We start from the raw sequence: 18,884 nt of genomic DNA on the forward strand, positions 1-18,884 counted from the left end.
TTTAGATTTCTGAGTTTTGCTTTTTTTATGCAGAACAGCATTTTGATATGCAATATGAACTCTTGAGTCGATAATTTTAATTGTTGACAACTTGACACTATATTCAATCTATTACATTAGTCTTTGTGTGTTTAAAATTGAAAGTTAAATGTCATGACTTATGATATTGATTATCAAAGAAATTAAAATAGCAAACAATTAATCTTTTCAGTTTTCAGTTTTCTTGTAGTTAAGTTTGACATCTCCTAGTACATGTCTCCTACTTTTTTCAATAAATGTCATACCGATACTAGTACCCATCTTCTTTACCAATACCAATGTCTTGCCAACTATGTAATTTACCCTTCTTAAAAGAAATTGCAAGGACTTTTAGGATGGGGTATTACAAATATCTTCAACGTCAAGTCCGACTATAGACCTAGATCCAAAAGATGAACAAGAAATCAAATCAAGGGACGTAGAAATGGAATCCACCTAATGTGATTATAGATGATAAGAAGACTGGGCTTATGTGAGTAAAGACATTCCATGCCCCTTGGCCTGGACTCCATGCAACTAAGCAAATGCAAAGGAACAACACTAAAGACCAAGGAAAGTGGAAGAAATAGAGATGAACTGAAATAAGATCATGCCCCCTTATCTTGATCCACAAAACCAAGCAAATGTGAGATCTCCTCACCAAAGATCAAAACTAAGCAAGCACTCTCTTCAGAAGGTTGAGAAAACTAAAATAAATTTACTTAGCCCTCTTTTGTCAATTTCAGCTTAGCATTAGGTTAACTCTTGAGGACTCTACCCTTATTGAGGTATGAGAACTAGAAGGATCTACCTATTAGCTTCTAGTTGAACTATAGGATTAGATATCTAACAAGGGAAGACAAGAGATAGTACAAACATGGACTAGAGACAATCTCTCACTCAAGGCCAAGAGAGAAAGATGCATAAGTTGTGTTTGAATTTGAATTCAGGAAGCCACATAATCTAAGAGTTGTGTAATGCAAGAGAACTGACTCAAATTTTGTGAGGAAAGTATTGAAAAGAATAAGTCTTATAGAAATGATACGCAATGCAACTTTTAATTTGTTAATGATACACGTAGAATGAGATGCATGAATTCCTTTTGACTTTCAGTGTTCATAAACAGAAAATGTGCATCATACAAGTCCTCTATAAAGATTGCAAGGGTCTAAATAACCTAGTTCAGTACTAGAATATCTAGTGTGATCCGTTTGACAAAAAATCTCCTGAATGGGAAATTGTGACTTTTTGAATCTTCCTACTTATCTAATATATGGCTTACAGAAATAAACTCAAACTGATCAGTCTCATAATAAGGTGGATCACTAGTTCCTAAGGTCCCAACTGAATGGGCATCCTTCACACACAAGAATTGAAGCTAGGCTAAAATCGGCCTGCCAGGCCAAATCTTGTTAATATAGTTTCAAGGCTGCTGATAGCTTTATCCTCTTTCCTTCCCATAGGCTCTTTCTTGTGAGCAATTGCGATGACAGTCACAACTCTTGTTGGGCAAGGTTTCAACCATGTGATCATTTAGAGTCTAGATTGTCATGAAGGTTTGGATATTTACCAACATCTAGATCATTGTGAAGGTTTCAATATTTGCCAACTACTTCATTCACTAATCTACTTCCAGCCTTGCCCATGACCTTCCCAGCAAATCCATCAAGTTCCAATTATCTCTTCCTTTTAATTTCTTCATTAAGCCCAACAAATTTCACAAAAGAGAGATCTTCTAGAGATTCTTTATGATAAGTTTTCCATCAATTTGGATATTGATCGATAAAGACTAATAGACACTTGCCTTCTTGAAAAAACCTAACATTACAGGGGACTTTTCCCACAAGATCAAGAAAATGGCTTTGGTTTCATGGTTATGAACCCAAATGTAGTTCAGCACTACCACTGTAAACATTAGGTACAAGCCCTAGGTCAGAAGCAGGAGTGGCTAGAACTGAAAAATAAATAATATCAAGGCTCTGAAGTTTCTAAAATATTTGAGGCTATGAACTCTAGATCTGAAAACCCAAAATTCAAACTAAAATAATTATGAGATTCCTTTACAAAACTGCAATCTACAAAATATTAATATTATAATGGTTCTGGAAGACTGAACTGTTTTTTACCTTTTGAAACATCCCCGGTATGGGGACGGGGGATTTTAGCCCAGGGACGCGTCCCCCGGTAACGTAGGTATAAAACATATCAAATCCTACTTAGAAATAATAACTCTTCTACGAGGGCGTGGATGCCAACAAGAGGGAATGAGATCAATTTGATGTTACCTTGGCCATACACAGTTCAAACTTGTGCACAAATATTACTCTCCAAAAGTATACTGATACTTGACAGTCTGAGGTCCTATTTTATAATGACTTTCCCTTTTGAATAATTTTAGTGTGTGTATCTGGGATGAATAAATTATAACTTAGAATTAGTTTTCCCTTCTCTCCTTAATTCACTTTACACTTAACTTTTTAAATGTAACTTAAAGCTACCGTTTTCCCATCTCTTTGAACAGATAAAATTTATTTCTTCTCATTTTGTCTCAATATGCACATAGCTTAGTAATACTTTTCTTCTTAAAATTAAAAGGAAAGTATAACTGACTCATATAAAGGTCAGTTAACTAACAAATGAATTACTACAAGACAAAAAATTGTGATGAATCAGATTATATTTGAGCACTGTAGCGTTGTCTTCAAGCAACATGAAAGAACAGAAAGGTTCATATCAGAAATATATTTAACATCTTTGAGGATTATGCCCAAGAAAACTCCTCCTTGGCTCTCAAAAACATGCAGCAAAAAGGCACCATAACATACTATGGTAGAATATTTTCCCAAGCTGAACCATGTTTGCTTTGGATATGTAATGTCCCCAATTTTCAGGGTCTCTAGCAAGCTTTAGTAGCTGTCACTCTGGGTTCACATCAGCATGTTCAGATGAGTAATCTGATGTTACCGATGAGCTCAGTTGGTTTATTGGAGTTATACGCCACTTTCCGAAGTGATTTCTGGCCTTTGGATTGGTCTCCAAGAATCTTGGAGAAGCCGTCTATTTTTAGTAAGTTGCCTGATAGGCCTCGTTTGCTATTATTCATCATCAAAATCACTCTGGTGCGATTGGAATTTGATTCCAATGTGTTCTAACAAGGTTTCGCAAATTTGGTGCATTAATGAGTTATTTTAATTATTTTACTAAGGTTGCTTAAATTTAATTAAAATATTTAATTCCAACCTTAGTGTTATAGCTTGTTGGAACCGGGGCGAAAAGTTTTAAATCTTGAGCGCATAAAACAGTGACCTTAAGTGTCAAAATAATATTATATTTTTGAAAGGGTCATTTTCAAAAGAAAAAGTTTAAATTAATAAAGTGACTAAATTAAAGTACATTTATTTATAAAGTCACTTTATTTTAAAAGGTACACTTTATTCACTTATGAGGGAAGTGATATTTTTAAAAAGAAGTGATTTATCCCACATTCACGGTGTCTTGGGAAATGGGCCCAATGAAAGTTATAAATGGAAGCATTAAATGCAGTTTGTATCATCTTGGGAATTGCATTTTATGAAAGTTTGGGTTTCTGAAGAAATTTGGAGATTGATCTCAAGCATAGGAGGACATAAACCCTCTTGTGTGACATTTTCCACGCCTGTGAAAGACCAGGTCTGGAAGATTTTAAAACAAATTGGTATTGTGAGACATTAGGCGAGTTATTCCAGTTTGAGAGTCGCAGCATACAGGTACTTATTGTTTCCAGCACTGAAGATTGTGTTGTTGTAGACTCTAATATTTAGAAAGGAGGTTCGAAATAAGTTTGGATTGGCTAAATAATATCAGCCGATATGGAAGTGAAGCACCCTTAGTTTGTTGAAGGGGTTTCCAATCGCAGCGGTGAAGAAGATCTTTTCCAGCTAGCTCAGAAATACATCAAGACTCCCTCTCACAAATCGCTGGTGGTCTCAGTTGGCTGACCTGCAAAAACCGTGGGGTGAACTGTGGTTACAGTAGTGAATACTTAATATGCAGGCCATGTTCTTGGGAGGGTGCCGTTAAGACTGTTGGGAATGTTATGTGTTGGATGTCAAAGCTGCATCCAGAACACTCTCCTTAATTCTAGTGATGGAGTGTTGTGTGCTGGGCGTATCCTCAGTGAAGTCGCAGTGTTAGCAGGCTGAAGCCGTTGCAGAAAAGAAAATACCAAGTTCCAATTGCTAAACTCGAACTGTGACAAATGTATTTGCTGTTGGTGCTGATTGTAGTGTAGTCTGCAAAAGGTTTAAATAAATTGAATGCCTTGGAGTTAAATGTAACATTGGTTCAATATCAATTGAACAATCCATATTTGAAATGGTTGCGAGTATTTGCTGTTATTTATAAATAAGTGACATATGTTCGTTGGGTCAGCACTGTTAATGCATGATAGCCTCGGTAAGATAAATGATTGAATGAGAGATAAATGAAGTCTCTCATTCAAACATTTATTATCGTGAGGGGGCACGATCAAGTGATGTCTTGATTGGCCATGTCCAAAAGACATGGCCGGTCAAGGCATCGCTTGACCGTACCCAGCCCACTACATATACCAAATGAAATGTGTGAAAATGTACATTGAAATAAAAATGCTCCTCGTCTCCTACAACATAAAAGAAGACAATCAGATTTATACAACAATTCAGTGATAGATGATACATAGAAGAAGATAAATTTTAATTCTGATCCACAAAATTAACATGGTATCAGAGCCAAGTTTCCTTCTATAAAGCCTAACCGCCTGAAGGAAGATCCGACTAAGATCAGATTGATATCTCCTTGAAAGTCTCGAATATGGCCACATTGCAAGAACTTGTCCTCTCAAACTTAAACTACAAGCGTCCCTTGCTGAAGTCAGAAATTCAGACATATGTTCAGAAAAATATGTTCTCTAGAAGAAACTCAAGATACCTTGTGATTGAGAGGGAGCTTACTAATCAAGATTGAGCACTTCTGAGATAAAGATTGTAAATATTGATTATTATTATTAATACTAATAATTATTTTATGCGCCCTATGTAAATCATAAGGAAGTGACAACTTCCAAATGATTTCCACTTGTATTTTTGAGGTTATTGGAAGGTGACGATCTTACAATAACTCAAGATTGTGGATAGAATCGCCGATTGAGGCAATCCACGTAAAAGCTTGTGGATAGAATCGCCGACAGAGGCAATCCACACAAGAGCTCATGGATAGAATTGCTGACTGAGGCAATCCACGTAAGAGCTTGTGGATAGAATCGCCGACTGAGGCAATCCACGTAAGAGCTCGTGGATAGAATCGCCGACTGAGGCAATCCACATGAGAGCTCATGGAGAGAATCGCCGACTGAGGCAATCCACTCAAGAGCTTATGGATAGAATCGCCGACTGAGGCAATCCACTCAAGAGTTTGTGAATAGAATCGCCGACAGAGGCAATTCACATCTTGAAACTATGGTCCCAAGATAAGCATCATACGATTTATGGATATTGCTCCCAATACCTTTTACATTTATCTTACCTAGCTAAGAGGGAGTGTTAATGCATGATAGCCTCGGTAAGATAAATGATTGAATGAGAGATAAATGAAGTCTCTCATTCAAACATTTATTATCGTGAGGGGGCACAATCAAGTGATGTCTTGATCGGCCATGTCCAAAAGACATGGCCGGTCAAGGATGGCCGGTCAAGGCATCGCTTGATCGTACCCAACCCACTACATATACCAAATGAAATGTGTGAGAATGTACATTGAAATAAAAAAGCTCCTCCTCTCCTGCAACATAAAAGAAGACAATCAGATTTATACAACAATTTAGTGATAGATAATACATAGAAGAAGATAAATTTTAATTCTGATCCACAAAATTAACAAGCACTGTGTATATTCTGAAGTTTATTTTCAGTCTATGGTATTATTGTTGAAGTATGTGAATGGCAAGCACTATAAAAAACCAAACTCACCAGGTTCAACTAAACTTAGTGATATACAAAAACCGATCTTAATGAAAAAGCAAACTGTTTGAAGCAATACCCAAAGAGGAACTTATCAAGCAATACCCAAAGAGGAACTTATCAGAGGAAACTACAGCATATAGGGCAGCCTATTACAGTGGTACCAGAGCTTGGGTGCCAACCGTTTGACAAAATTCCTCTTAAGGAAGATTGGAAAATTTAGGTGCAACTAGGGCAGTCCATTACAGGATATTAGACTTCACAGTTGTAGAACAGACCTTTGCTCCATGAGCTATTTCCTTAGATATTTAACTTCAATTGATAAAAAGATTTCATTGGGGGTTGTGTCAATTTTTTAAGTTTTCTATGCTTAACCTTTGCCTCATGAGTAGAGAGTGAACCTGATAATGAAGGTATGCATACTCCATATTGGATGTTATGTGTTCAAACCAGAGAAACGGGACTCGCCCGGAGTCTGAGTCCGAGTCCGAGTCATGCTCGGCGAGTCCTAGGGACTCGGACTCGGACTCGCCGAGTTGGCGAGTTTGGCTCAAACTCGCCAAACTCGGCGAGTCTCGAGCCCCAGACTCGGTCGGCGTCAAGCCAACTAAAAAACAAAAAATAAAATTAGTTTGCAAGATTTTTTCAATTCCGTTTTTTTTTTGTTAATTATCTCCTATCCCTAAAAGTGACCTTCATTTCATTCACTTGCAAAAAAAGGAGTAAAGTGAGTTGGGAAGAAAAACAAGGGTGCATAGAAGAAAAACCAGCAAGGAGGAAGCTCAAGTTTTCTTCAATTTGTCACATTGGAGCTACATTGTGTTTAGATTTGGTGCATCAAGAGTTGGATAGGAAGACTTTGCAGCTCATTTCAAGCTTGTTGTAAGAGGTAAGATTGTTGTTTTGAAGATTAGTTTGTTTCTTGTACGCAAAAATTCTATTTTCTAATCATTTATTTTGAAAGGTTTACATTTTCTTTCAAAATCTTTTGTTTGTTTGTATGTAGCATGTAGTATGTAGTTGTAGTGTTGTACTATGTAGGGTTTGTAAATTTCTTTTTTTTTTAAAGTAGGGTTTGACAAACCCTACTTTAGTTTTTTTTAATGTATGTACTATGTATTAATTTTATTTTGTATTTGTAATGTTTTATTGCAGCAAACTTCACTTTATTATTTGCCTCAACTTCAAGTTTCACAGAACTATCCTAAAATGTCTACTTCAGCTTCCAGACCCCCCATTAGAAAGGACCCTGCTTGGAAATATCATGAGGATTTTCCAAGGCAAGGAAAGGGGCAAACAAAATGTATGTTTTGCAAAACAATATTCCATAGAGGCATATATAGACTGAAATACCATATTGTTGGTGTGTGTGGACATGATGCCGAACCATGCCTAAGAGCACTCCCTGAGGCCGTACGTGAATGTTATGTAATGGTTGAGGAAATTGAAAGGAAAAAGAAACAAAAGGAGGATCGAGCAGCCATTGGGAGAGAGGCATTTTTAGGAAGAGGGACACAGTTAGGTTGTGTTGGAGGCCTTTCTTCCTTACCTTCATATCGTCCCACTCAGTTTGCTACTGCTGGTGCTTTCGCTTCTACTTTTATAAGTGGCAATGCCATCGCCACTTCTCATGCTCCTAGCACTAGTAGTTGTAGTGGGAGTGTTAGCATTGGACCTAGGATTCGTAAATCTAGGTTGGATTCCTTCTTTGTGCCTCGCACTACTCCTGGGTCCCAACCATCGCTTGAGGGCATGGGTTGGAACAAGGAGGTCCATGATGCTGCTAAAATGGCAGTTGGCAGGTTTTGGAGCTACAGCTGTATTCCATTCTTTGTAGCCAGGTGAATGTTTTACTAACTTTTATGTTTGATTGTTTTAATTTTTATACTTAACTTATCTCATTGAATTTTTATACTTATCTCATTGAGTTTCTTTGTGACAGGTCTCCTTATTGGCAAGAAATGGTTGATGCCCTTACCATATGCGGGGCGGGGTTCAAAGCCCCTAGTGAGAATGATTTGAGGGGACCCATTTTGTCTCAAATGGTGGATTATGTGAAGAAGGATTTAGCTGAACAACGCCAGATATGGAGCACTAAAGGTTGCACCATCATGACTGATGGTTGGACGGATAGGAGAAATAGAACTCTCCTTAATTTTCTTGTTTCTTCCATAGGTGATTGATTAATTTTAGTTTCATATAGTCTTTAATTTTTTATTTTTTATCTAATGGTTTATTGAATGATCATTGACCTACCTTTATTTTTTTATTTCAGGGGGCACCGTTTTCATCAAGTCCATTGATGCCTCCGCCCATTGCAAGAATGCCACCTACCTATGTGAGCAGATAGAGGAGGTGATTGAAGATGTGGGTGAGGAGAACGTGGTACAGGTGGTGACCGACAATGCAGCAAATTATGTTGTTGCGGGTAAACTTTCGATTACAAACTAATTTTGTTTGCAAATTAATTACTATCTTGTAGTTTGTACCTCCATTAATGGCAATTTACAATGCAACAAATTATGTTGCTGCAGGTAGACTATTGATGGAGAGGCACCCATCTATAGTTTGGATCCCATGTGCTGCTCATTGCATTGACCTCATGTTGGAGGATATTGGAAAAATCCCATGGGTCAAGAGATGTGTAGAAAGGGCAAGAAATGTCTGCAAATTTGTATATAATCATTCATGGGTGTTGGCTCTTATGAGACAATACACAAGGCAGAAGGAGTTGCATCGTCCAAGAATCCCAAGATTTGCCACAAACTTCCTCACATTGCAGTCCATGCTTAGGTCTAAGCCTGCCTTGAGACGTATGATTGTTGGTGAGGAGTGGTCTTCCTCATCCTATGCTACCACCCCTGCAGGGAAAGATATGGCAAACTGCATTTTTGATGAGCAAGACTTTTGGGTCCCTTGTGATGAGATAGTGAAGGTAATTTTTTTATAAATTCTACAATTTAACTTCATGTTTTATAACTTATTATATGTATTCTCTTATTTGCTCATTTTTCTAAATTACACAATATTTTCAATTTTGCAGTTTGTTAAGCCCTTGGTGGTTTTGTTGCGAGTTGTGGATGGAGATAAGCCCGCAATGGGCTATATATATGAGGGCATGGATAGGGCGAAGGAGGCCATCAGATTCGTCTATGGAGGAGATGAGAGCAAGTATGGTCCCATTTGGGAGATCATTGATAGGAGATGGCATCATCAGCTTCATAGGCCCATCCATGCAGCAGCCTATTATCTGAATCCGGCATTCCGTTTTATCCCTTCTTTCAAGGCTGATGTGGAGGTCCTTAATGGGCTATATGCAATCGTGGAGAAGATGGGACCTGCTGGTACTTCTCAGATAGACCTTATTCAAGAGCTACAGTTGTTCTCAGATGCACAAGGGGAGACCTTCTCTCGTCCTGTCGCCAAAGACGGTAGGACAACTATGATGTCAGGTAAAAATAAATTGTAAGGTGTAATTTTAGTTTTATTCAATAATATATTGTAACTTGTTAAATGAGTTCATGAGTGAGACTGATTTTATTTATATTTCTTATTTCAAACTCAGATCATTGGTGGAGCTTTTTTAGCCCAATGACACCAAATATTCAGAAGTTGGCCATTCGCATCTTGAGCCAACCATGCAGCGCATCAGGTTGTGAGCGCAATTGGAGTATGTTTGAGCACATACACTCCAAGAGGCGCAATAGATTATCTGTGGAGAAGATGAATGATCTCGTCTTTGTTCACTACAACCTCCGCCTGAGAATGAGAAAGAATGCATTAGTTGACATCTCTCCTATCATTCTAGATGAGGTTGATCTTGAAGCAGAGTGGTCCAATGAGAATCAGACAGCTCCTAGGACTCCTACAGCTGTCTTTAGTGATGATGACATTGATTAGATCGACCAGGTAGATATAGAGGCTGAGGCTATAGCCATGGCAGAGGAGGAGCAGAGAGCATGAGCAGAGACAGGAAATACTGAGACTCAGAGTGACACAGCTGTTCCTGATGTTGGTGAGCATGGCATGGTGTCACGGGGAGCGACTATGGCTGCTAAATCATCCGGGACCTACTTTAAACGCCTTCGCAAGGGGCCAGGGCGAGAGGGTGCACGGCCCTCTGAGCCATAGGCTTGTACACTTGTAGTTGTATTTACTGTTTACCTTTGGCATTTGTATGAAACATTTGATGATGATCATATGATGACATGGATTTTTTATTCCATGAGTTTTGTAATATTGTATACATTTGACAATATTTATATATCTATGTTTGTTATTTTCTTCAGCTACAATTTGTGTTTATGCTTATGTGATTGATGTATACTTGTGTATGTAATCAAATGAGCCGAGTTTGATGATGTTATTGTGTCTTTAAGGTGTATTCGATAAAGGGTGTCTGAAACAAGTTTTAAATCTTTAAAAATCTCTAAATTTCTTGAGTTTTTCACTTTCCCGAGTCCAGCCGAGTCTGGAGCCGAGTCTGACGCCGAGTCCCGAGTCCGAGTCCGAGCCGAGTCCAAGTCCTGTTTCTTTGGTTCAAACAAGAGAGAAAAAGGTTGTACCCCTTAACGAACAATGTATAAGATAAATGGAAAAAAAATCCCCTTATAGAATGCTTGCATAAGAAGGGTCCCATACATTAAATTAATGTCTTGCTTGACATTGATCTAAAAAACTACCTTTACCTTTACCTCAAAGGTTGCAAGAAGTCACTTTACAACAAGAACTTCCTCAAAATCTCCTCAAAACAAAATAGGGGAATCCAAAAGATAACTGTAACACCTAATTGACATGTTATCCTACTTTTGAAGAGTCCAAAAGTAAAATGGTAGACCCTAGCATCATAACTGACCTGTGCTTAAAAGACTTCTGATTCACCGGAAAGAAAAATGGTCCAAGGGACAAAATGCATAACTCCTCAAAGATCCGTATAATTGAAATTTGAGAGAGAAGCAACTAGGAGTCGATGAAAAGGAGCATTGAAAAAGAAATTGTTGATCTTAAACACCAAGATAAGCAAAATATTCCATTAGTCTCCCTTACTTCCATGCTAAGACCAAATATTAGACATTAAGAATAATAAGAAAGCTCGAAAGAAGAATTTTGGTGGTCATTATCAACTTGGACACACTCTTAACAAAGATTCTAGCTCTTCGATGAAGCATAAAGTTGATCCAATACCAAAATTCCAAGGATATATAATAAAAAAATGCCATGATGTACTATGAAGGAGTTAAATAAAGGAATAGTCACCTTGAGATAAGAGATGTCTCAAGTATGAGAAAAAGGAACTTGGAGGAAGGCACCATCTTTATGAATGTATGGTATGGGTTGCTCTGAGATGAAAATAAATAAATAAGTAAACACATTAAAAAAGAAATTGAATGATACAAATTGATTTGAAGATATTTGGACAAACACCCATAGTCACATGGTTGAGAAATTAATCATGCTGCGAGGGGGAAACCTTAAGTAAAGTCCCTTGGAAAAGAGGAGGAAAGGTGGAAGAAATCTTGCCAGATCATTGTTTCTGTAAATGTTATTCAATTTTCAATTTAAGATGCAAGTTATATTCAAGGTTATTCTTCTTCTTTCAGGTATATGTTATTTCTTAATATAATGGATCTGATTATTATCTAGTATGATGCAGATAGAGAAGGAGCATTTATGAATTTCGATGTCCTTCTCATCATTATCGATTGATATATATATATATATGCTAACGAGGAGGATCAAGCAATACCTTGACCGGTCATGTCTAATAGACATGACCGATCAAGATATTACTTGATCGCACCTCTTAGAATCATAATCACGTTTTACCTTATACCAATCGGCATGTATATAAGTTACTAATCGGCGTGTATATCATTAACAAGTGAGCCGATACTAACCGGCGTGTATATCATTAACAAGTGAGCCAATACTAACCGGCGTGTATATTATTAACAAGTGAACCGATACTAATCGGTATGCAGTCATTTAACAAGCTCGGTAACAATCGGTGTTTACATAGTTAACATGTTTGACCGATAATAATCGGTGTGCAAATGATTAACAAGGTAAACCGATACCAATCGGTATTTGTGCTTTATGATTTGCAACCGATAATAATCGGTAGTTAGACATTGGTTAAGAATCCGAAGTTGATCAGAATTTGCAAGTAAAGTTATATATATATCGAAGAATAATCATCAAATGAAGGAATGATAAATGAAGTCTTATCATAGTCTATCGATAAGATAGATGATTGAATGAGAGACTTCATTTATCTCTCACTCAATCATTTATCTTACCGAGGCTATCATGTATCAACAGTTTCAACCACAGTTTAACTCATTCAACGATTTCATCTGCAAACCAGTTTGTCCCATATAGGACAAAACAGCACAACTGAAGTTTTGTTTGGGGATTTAATTGGTTTTCATTTTGACTTCTCGTATGAGAGACGTTTTATTACCTCTTGGTTGACTCATGTACCCATGTTTTAGCATAATACACCCATTGAGATGTGCTAGCTAATCCTTCATTTTAAAGACAAGGAAGGATTGGATAGATTAAGTTTTCTTGAGAATTGAATTTTTTTAATCATATAAGTCTTAGGATTACTAGCACTTAAAGGTGGAAGTCCATCCCTTGTTTCTTAATTATATGATTGTAAGTAGCCGTTGGAGTTCACTAAATTAGATGCAAGTGAGAAGACACTAAGTTGATATTCTTAGTGGCTGGAACAAGAAGCATGATTGTATGAGTAATTTTGATAGTGAACTATTGGCTGAAGTTTTTTCTCCAAATTGGATTTCTTCAAGGTAAATCTCTTATTCCTAACAACTAAATGAATAATATGAATGTTGTTACTCTCATTTAATGGAAGTATGATGTTTTTGAATCAATCATAAATCAAAATACTGCTATGCTTCAAAACTCCCATGTTGCTCAATTAAAACATAAAACATAGACCTAATAAGCAACAAATTAATGAATGAATGTATCACATAGATATTGGATATTAATGGAAATAAAACAGGCTATTTCATTTTGATTTCAGTGAAATTGAAGGATCAGCCTTTAATGTCTTCTTCCTAGATCTGCCTAAAGAAAAATTGAGCTTAGGAATTTCTAAGGTGATCCACTTTTTCAAGGATTCTGTCTGGAACCAAATGTTAGAATTTGCAAGCATGGCGTTCATATATGGAGTGCAAAAATTATGACAACATGTTTCAGGCTTACACAGTATGTACCTTACGTAATTGTTTATTTCCGGAATGCTAATGACAGATTCTTTTAATCCCATCGATTTATATATTTCTTGTGATTTGTTTCTCATCCAGATGATAGATACTAGAGTGTGAATTAAATTGTTGATGCAAAAATCAAACACAGTTTTTTCAGAAGGTACTTCTAACCATAGCTTTCTTGTTGCCTTTAAGAATCCTCTCACATAAAATAGAGTGATGAAGGTTTCAAAGAAGTGAACAAGAAACAGATCGGTAGTGAACTATTTTATCACTTATCTGCAGAGTAAACGGGAAGCAAAATTTATCTTTGGCTAGCATTTAAAGGTAAGGTCGCAGGAGGACATGATGTTTGAGAAGGGAAAGAGAAAGAGAAAGTACCTTATGATGACCAAGGGCATCAAGCAGACCGATTAAGTCCCCCACGAGACGCAAATGAGAGTAATTATGCACACCGAGAGGAACATCGGTGTCTCCGTAACCCCTCATGTCAGGGGCCACCGCGTGGTACCCTGCCATTGCTAATTCTCTTATCTGATGCCTCCATGAATACCACAATTCCGGAAACCCGTGTATCAGCAATACCACGGGACCTGAAAAACCGTCAATTCAACATTCCCTCGTTCCAATTGAAAGCTCACGTGATAAGAGAAAACTACAGCGCGAAGACAAACCTGATCCTTGCTCTGCTATGTGCATGTTGATGCCGTTGGTCCTGATTATTCTGTGACTTACCTCTGACGCCATGCTTGCTCTCCGTTCCCAACACAAAAGTATTGCCGCCCTCCCTTCGCACTGGTTGAGCTTGAAGAAAATGTGGGACGTTGTTTGTTATTTTGAAAGTCGGACAAATCTCAAACTTCTTTTGACCACGAAAATAACAAATAGAATCAAAATTAAGATTTTAATATTTATGGGATTAGTTTAGAGTAGATAAAAGCAGAGATTAAATAAGGGGAGGAAAAGAGATTAAAAGAAGTAGAGGGAGAGACAATCCATAACTTTCTTATTATTACAAGTCTAAAAACACAAATATAAAGTCATTCAATTTTCTAACAAATATAATTTTAAATGAAGTGTAGATTCTATTGGACTCTTACATTGTATTTTTTTCAATTTAAAAAATTTGTAAATTTTTATTTTAACTTTTAATATAATATCATTATATAATTTTTAAATGACCATTGATTTTTATAGTTATATAAATTTAAATATTTTAATAAAATTAAAGAAATGGCCATCAATTATATGAATATTTCATTTCTACATAAAATGCATGATATAAAACATAAATTGATAATAATACTTTAAACATTTGTATTAAAGAAGACTAAAATTTATGTATCTTAAGGTTAAAAATATAAAAATGTATGAATATTAATTTTATGAAATAATATTTTGTGAAGAGCGTTGATTTGTCTAATTTAAATAATTAATGTGATCTAATTAATTAAAATGTCTATTCTGTTATGTTTAATTTTTTTAGATGACGGATTTTGAATTTTAAAGGATGAAGTTAAAGACATTCATTTGAAGGATAACATTGAGGTCGTGCAATTTTAAACCTCTAATTTTAAATAATACCTCAATAATGTTATCCAGTCTCTAGATTATAACCTCCAAACTTTAAATAATAATAAATGTTATTGTTTTAAATTATCCAATAAAGATATTTTTATTATAATTTTAAATATTAAAATATATAATAAAGTAAACAAGTGCTAATAGTGGCTAGTACTTGTCATCTTTATAGTATTGCAATAATGAAAAAATTGTCTAGTTAATAGATTAGTTATAAAATATCAATTTGGACATACGTTTCAACGATAGTTAGAGATAATATACTTTCAGGGCATATGTATTGTAGTTATGCATAGAGAGTACCCAAAATTGTAGTATATAATGAACAAATTGAAATTCAAAGTTGAAGGTGTTTATTGATTAGACGTTTATAGTTATTGCATAATTATTTTAATTTTTAAAATAGCAATTAATATGTTCCAACTCTAAAATTATATAATTATAGAATACAATAATCTCTATAAATTTAATTCTAAACTTAACAATAACCATCAATCTAATCTTAACTCTTGATCTAATTTTAATCATTACCCTAATCTTAACTTGTATCTAAGTTTAATCCTAACATTAATTTTAATCTTATGTTTATCCTAGTTCAAATTCTAGTTGTAACCACTGTAGAAACTTAAAAATAATTATTTTATTATTTTTAATTTCTCACATAATTAATTAATTAATTATGTTAATTCAAATTCCTCTCAATATTAATTAAATATAAGTAATATTGTCACTATAGCATATGATTGATTTATTTAATAAATCAATCCCTTTCTTTATTCTTCTAAAAAAATCAAATCCTCACAAATCTTCCTCTTAGCTAATTAATTTCAAATCATCTTCTTAATTCATTCTTCTAGAAACTCCCTAAACTCACTTAACATTATTCTTCTAATTTTTTATTCCCTCCACTCATTCTCTCTCCTAGTTAAATTCTCCTACAAATATTAATCCCACCTAATATTTCCTCTAATCCCCCTCCTAATGAGTCGTTAATGGTTAATCAACATGATTAGCCACAAAGTCAACTCTTTGTCCTCTTCATCCGACCACTAGCTTTAAATGCTCTTTTCCTAGGTGAATGTAAGATTTTCGAAATCACACATTCCTCTAAGCATCCCCTCTCCCAAGGAATTGTTAATTCCTTTTTATTCCTCCAATCCCCATAATATCCTTTTTTGGAAAATTTTTAATTCCTCCAATGCACCTTGTGGAGTGTGGAGATACGAAATGCCTTTAAGGTATATTTCTTAGTCTCCACACCCTCTCTTGGAGCTTGTGTGAGCTCACAAGTAAATCTTAGCCCTTCATCTCGAATCCATCCTAGCCATCCATTTTTCTTTCCTCTTCCTATAAATAGGGCTCCATCCCTTCATTCAAAACATCTTGAAATCCAGTAAGTTTATGCTGCCCTTTTGAGCCCAGGAAATCATCTTGGCAACTTGATCATCTCATCCTTATCATTTTTCAAATCCATTTCATTTGTGCACAACATTGGAGAGCTATCCACATCCAGCAATCAAAGGAACACATCAAGTGGAGCATTATCAAGAGGTGCCTTCACTTCATCAAGCTCAATCCGAAGGAGAAGGTAAAATAGCAAGGTGAAATGGTCTTTTAATGATATTTTAGCATTCTGCGTGTTTATTTCGTTATGTTTTGATCATTTGACTTTCAAATCTGTTTTCTCCTCTTCATTTTGGCACGCTCGGTGGGACCCACGTCCCTAAGAACTAATGTTTTTTTTTAGGTTTTTGTGAGTTGTGAGACACAGGTTCTAGAATAGCGCGACTGCAAAAAAAAAAAAAAAAAAATCTTTTTTGCAGATTCCAGAATAGCGGCTCTGTATTTCTGCACAACAGCTTCTTTTCTGTTTCTGTTTCATTTTTGTTTATGTTCTTTTTCTGTTTTTGTTTCAGTTTAAGCACGATAGCTCTGCGATTAGCGCGAACATTTTTGTGGGAATTTGAATTCCTGTTATCTGATCTGTTATTTGCTCTGTTATCTGCTTTGTTTAATTATAATTTGTGTGAAAGTAGGAGAGTATGCTCTTGTCTATATAGACAATCAGAAATCTAGACCTTTCACTTTTCTATTATGTTTAGTGCTACTGTATGTTCTGAACGCAGGAAAGTGTGAAAATAGGAGAGTATGCTCTTGTCTATCTAGACAATCAGAAATCTTGACCTTTGACACTTTTCTATCTATTTAGTGCTACGGTTTGCTCTATTAATCTGTCTGAAATTTTTAGGCGCTAATTGTAGTCTACATTTCCTTCTTCTTCTTTTTTCATTTCCTGTCATCTTCTCTATTTAAATATAATCTGTTTGACCGCAAGAAAGTGTGAAAGTAGGAGATTATGCTCTTGTCTATCTAGACAATCAGAAATCCGGACCTTTGACATTTTTTTAATTCTGTTAAATTTAGGGTTTCTGCTCTGTTAAATCTAAGGTTTTTTTTTAATTCTGTTAAATTTAGGGACTGTAAAAAAAATTCTATTTTTTCGCCATATCTTCTTTATCTCGACTCCATTTTCCTCCAAACTTCACCAGATTCTCCGCATTGCCATTTTCCACATTTCCTTCCTTGGAGGCCTTATCCCAAAAATCCACTTTTTGAAGCCCAAAATCTCATATTTCTCTATTTTTAGGGTTTGTCATAACTCCTTCCCCTTTTATCCAATCACCTCCAAATTTTTTTCATATTATCCATCTCCAACTTTTGCTTCTTTGTCCCTCTTGGACAAATTTTCCCATTCCTTCATCTCTCCTCCAAAATCCCCATTTTTCGCTTGCCTGTCCCTTAGAAAGTGGCAAAAACCTAGTCAAACCCCATTTGCCCATCAAAGCTTTCTTCAAATCCACATTTGTCATTAGTAAAAAAGTTTTTATTCATGTTTTTCTATTCATTCCCAAAAAATCAAAAAAATTAATATTTTTGTCATTTTGTTGTTTTTTGCAGGACGCTTGTTGAAGACTCTATTTTTCAAAACTACTAATCAAGTTGTTTTGCAGGACGCTTTTTGAAGACTCCATTTTTCAAACTACTAATCAAGTGGTTTTGCAGGTTGCCTAGCTGGTTCAACCAAATATTGTGCATTTATTTAAATTAGGCACCTAGATATTAATTAAAATGGAATGAAACATTGTCTTATGTGTCTTTAAGAAAAGCATAAAGGTAGGAAAGTATGCTCTCGTCTTACTAGACGATCAGAAATCTAGACCCTTCAACCTTTTCTTGTTTGATTGTGTGTTTACCTCTAGTGGGTCTGCCCTCCCAACTTGCTCTTTGAGAAGGTAAGAGGGGAACGACCCAAGTGAGTACACTCGAACCTAGGGTTCCCAACTCACTATAATAAATAGGCCATTGACTACGAAAAGGTTAATGGTTGGGGCTATATGAGAGTTCACTCTCACATTGGATGCTTAGTAGGATCCTAGAGATCTCAATCACGCTTGCATGACTACTAAGTTCTTGGTGCTTCATTGGGCTATAGGCCTCAATTGCGCTTGTGCAACTTCGAAGGGTAGCTCCTAATGGGAAGACTTACTAAACACCTTGTTCATAGTGGCCAAAAACCTTCTAGTCATTGGTGTAGGAGGTCGGACCTCTGAAGTAGCCCATATTCTTACGGCCCTTAGTAGAGACACAAAGTTCGCCATGAGGAGTTTTCATGGGAATTGATGTTTTTCTGCCCCAAGAAGTGAGTGTCGTGGAGGGGAGCCAGTGGGGTCAAGCATCTAAGTGTCCGCTCTAGGTAAGCGTGGATGGGAAACCAATTGGGATTCAATGACTATTGTCCTTGCCAGCATGAGTGTCTTTGATATAATATGCATTTGATCACTGTGTTTGCTTTGTTTGATACATACTTGCCAAGAGTAGACTAAAAACACATCACTATCCCCAAACACTTTGCAAAAACATTTGTCAAGACAAACAATTGTCCAAGTCATTACCCACACAAAGTCCAAAATTGCATCAAAACTTTGTCCGTCCCATTTTTCATAAGCCCAAGAGAGAAGCTAAGAGTTTTATCCTCTACGTCAACATTCAAGTTTGTCCTTTGAAACACCTA

General features: G+C 36.0%; 1 protein-coding gene across 1 annotated transcript in view; it reads right to left on the minus strand.

The window, feature by feature from the left end:
- LOC131054557 (uncharacterized) overlaps positions 1-14,095 on the minus strand; it is a 133,775-nt gene extending 119,680 nt beyond the window's left edge. The window contains exons 1-2 of the mRNA XM_057989099.2: positions 13,906-14,095; positions 13,613-13,824 (exon numbers count right to left, since the gene is read on the minus strand). Of these exons, the coding sequence (XP_057845082.2) occupies positions 13,613-13,824; positions 13,906-13,978 (285 nt within the window). The 5' untranslated portion in view covers positions 13,979-14,095. The remainder of the gene's footprint in view (positions 1-13,612; positions 13,825-13,905) is intronic.
- Between the last annotated feature and the right edge of the window lie 4,789 nt (positions 14,096-18,884).

Source organism: Cryptomeria japonica, chromosome 10 (assembly GCF_030272615.1).
Source record: "Cryptomeria japonica chromosome 10, Sugi_1.0, whole genome shotgun sequence".
NCBI lineage: Eukaryota > Viridiplantae > Streptophyta > Pinopsida > Cupressales > Cupressaceae > Cryptomeria > Cryptomeria japonica.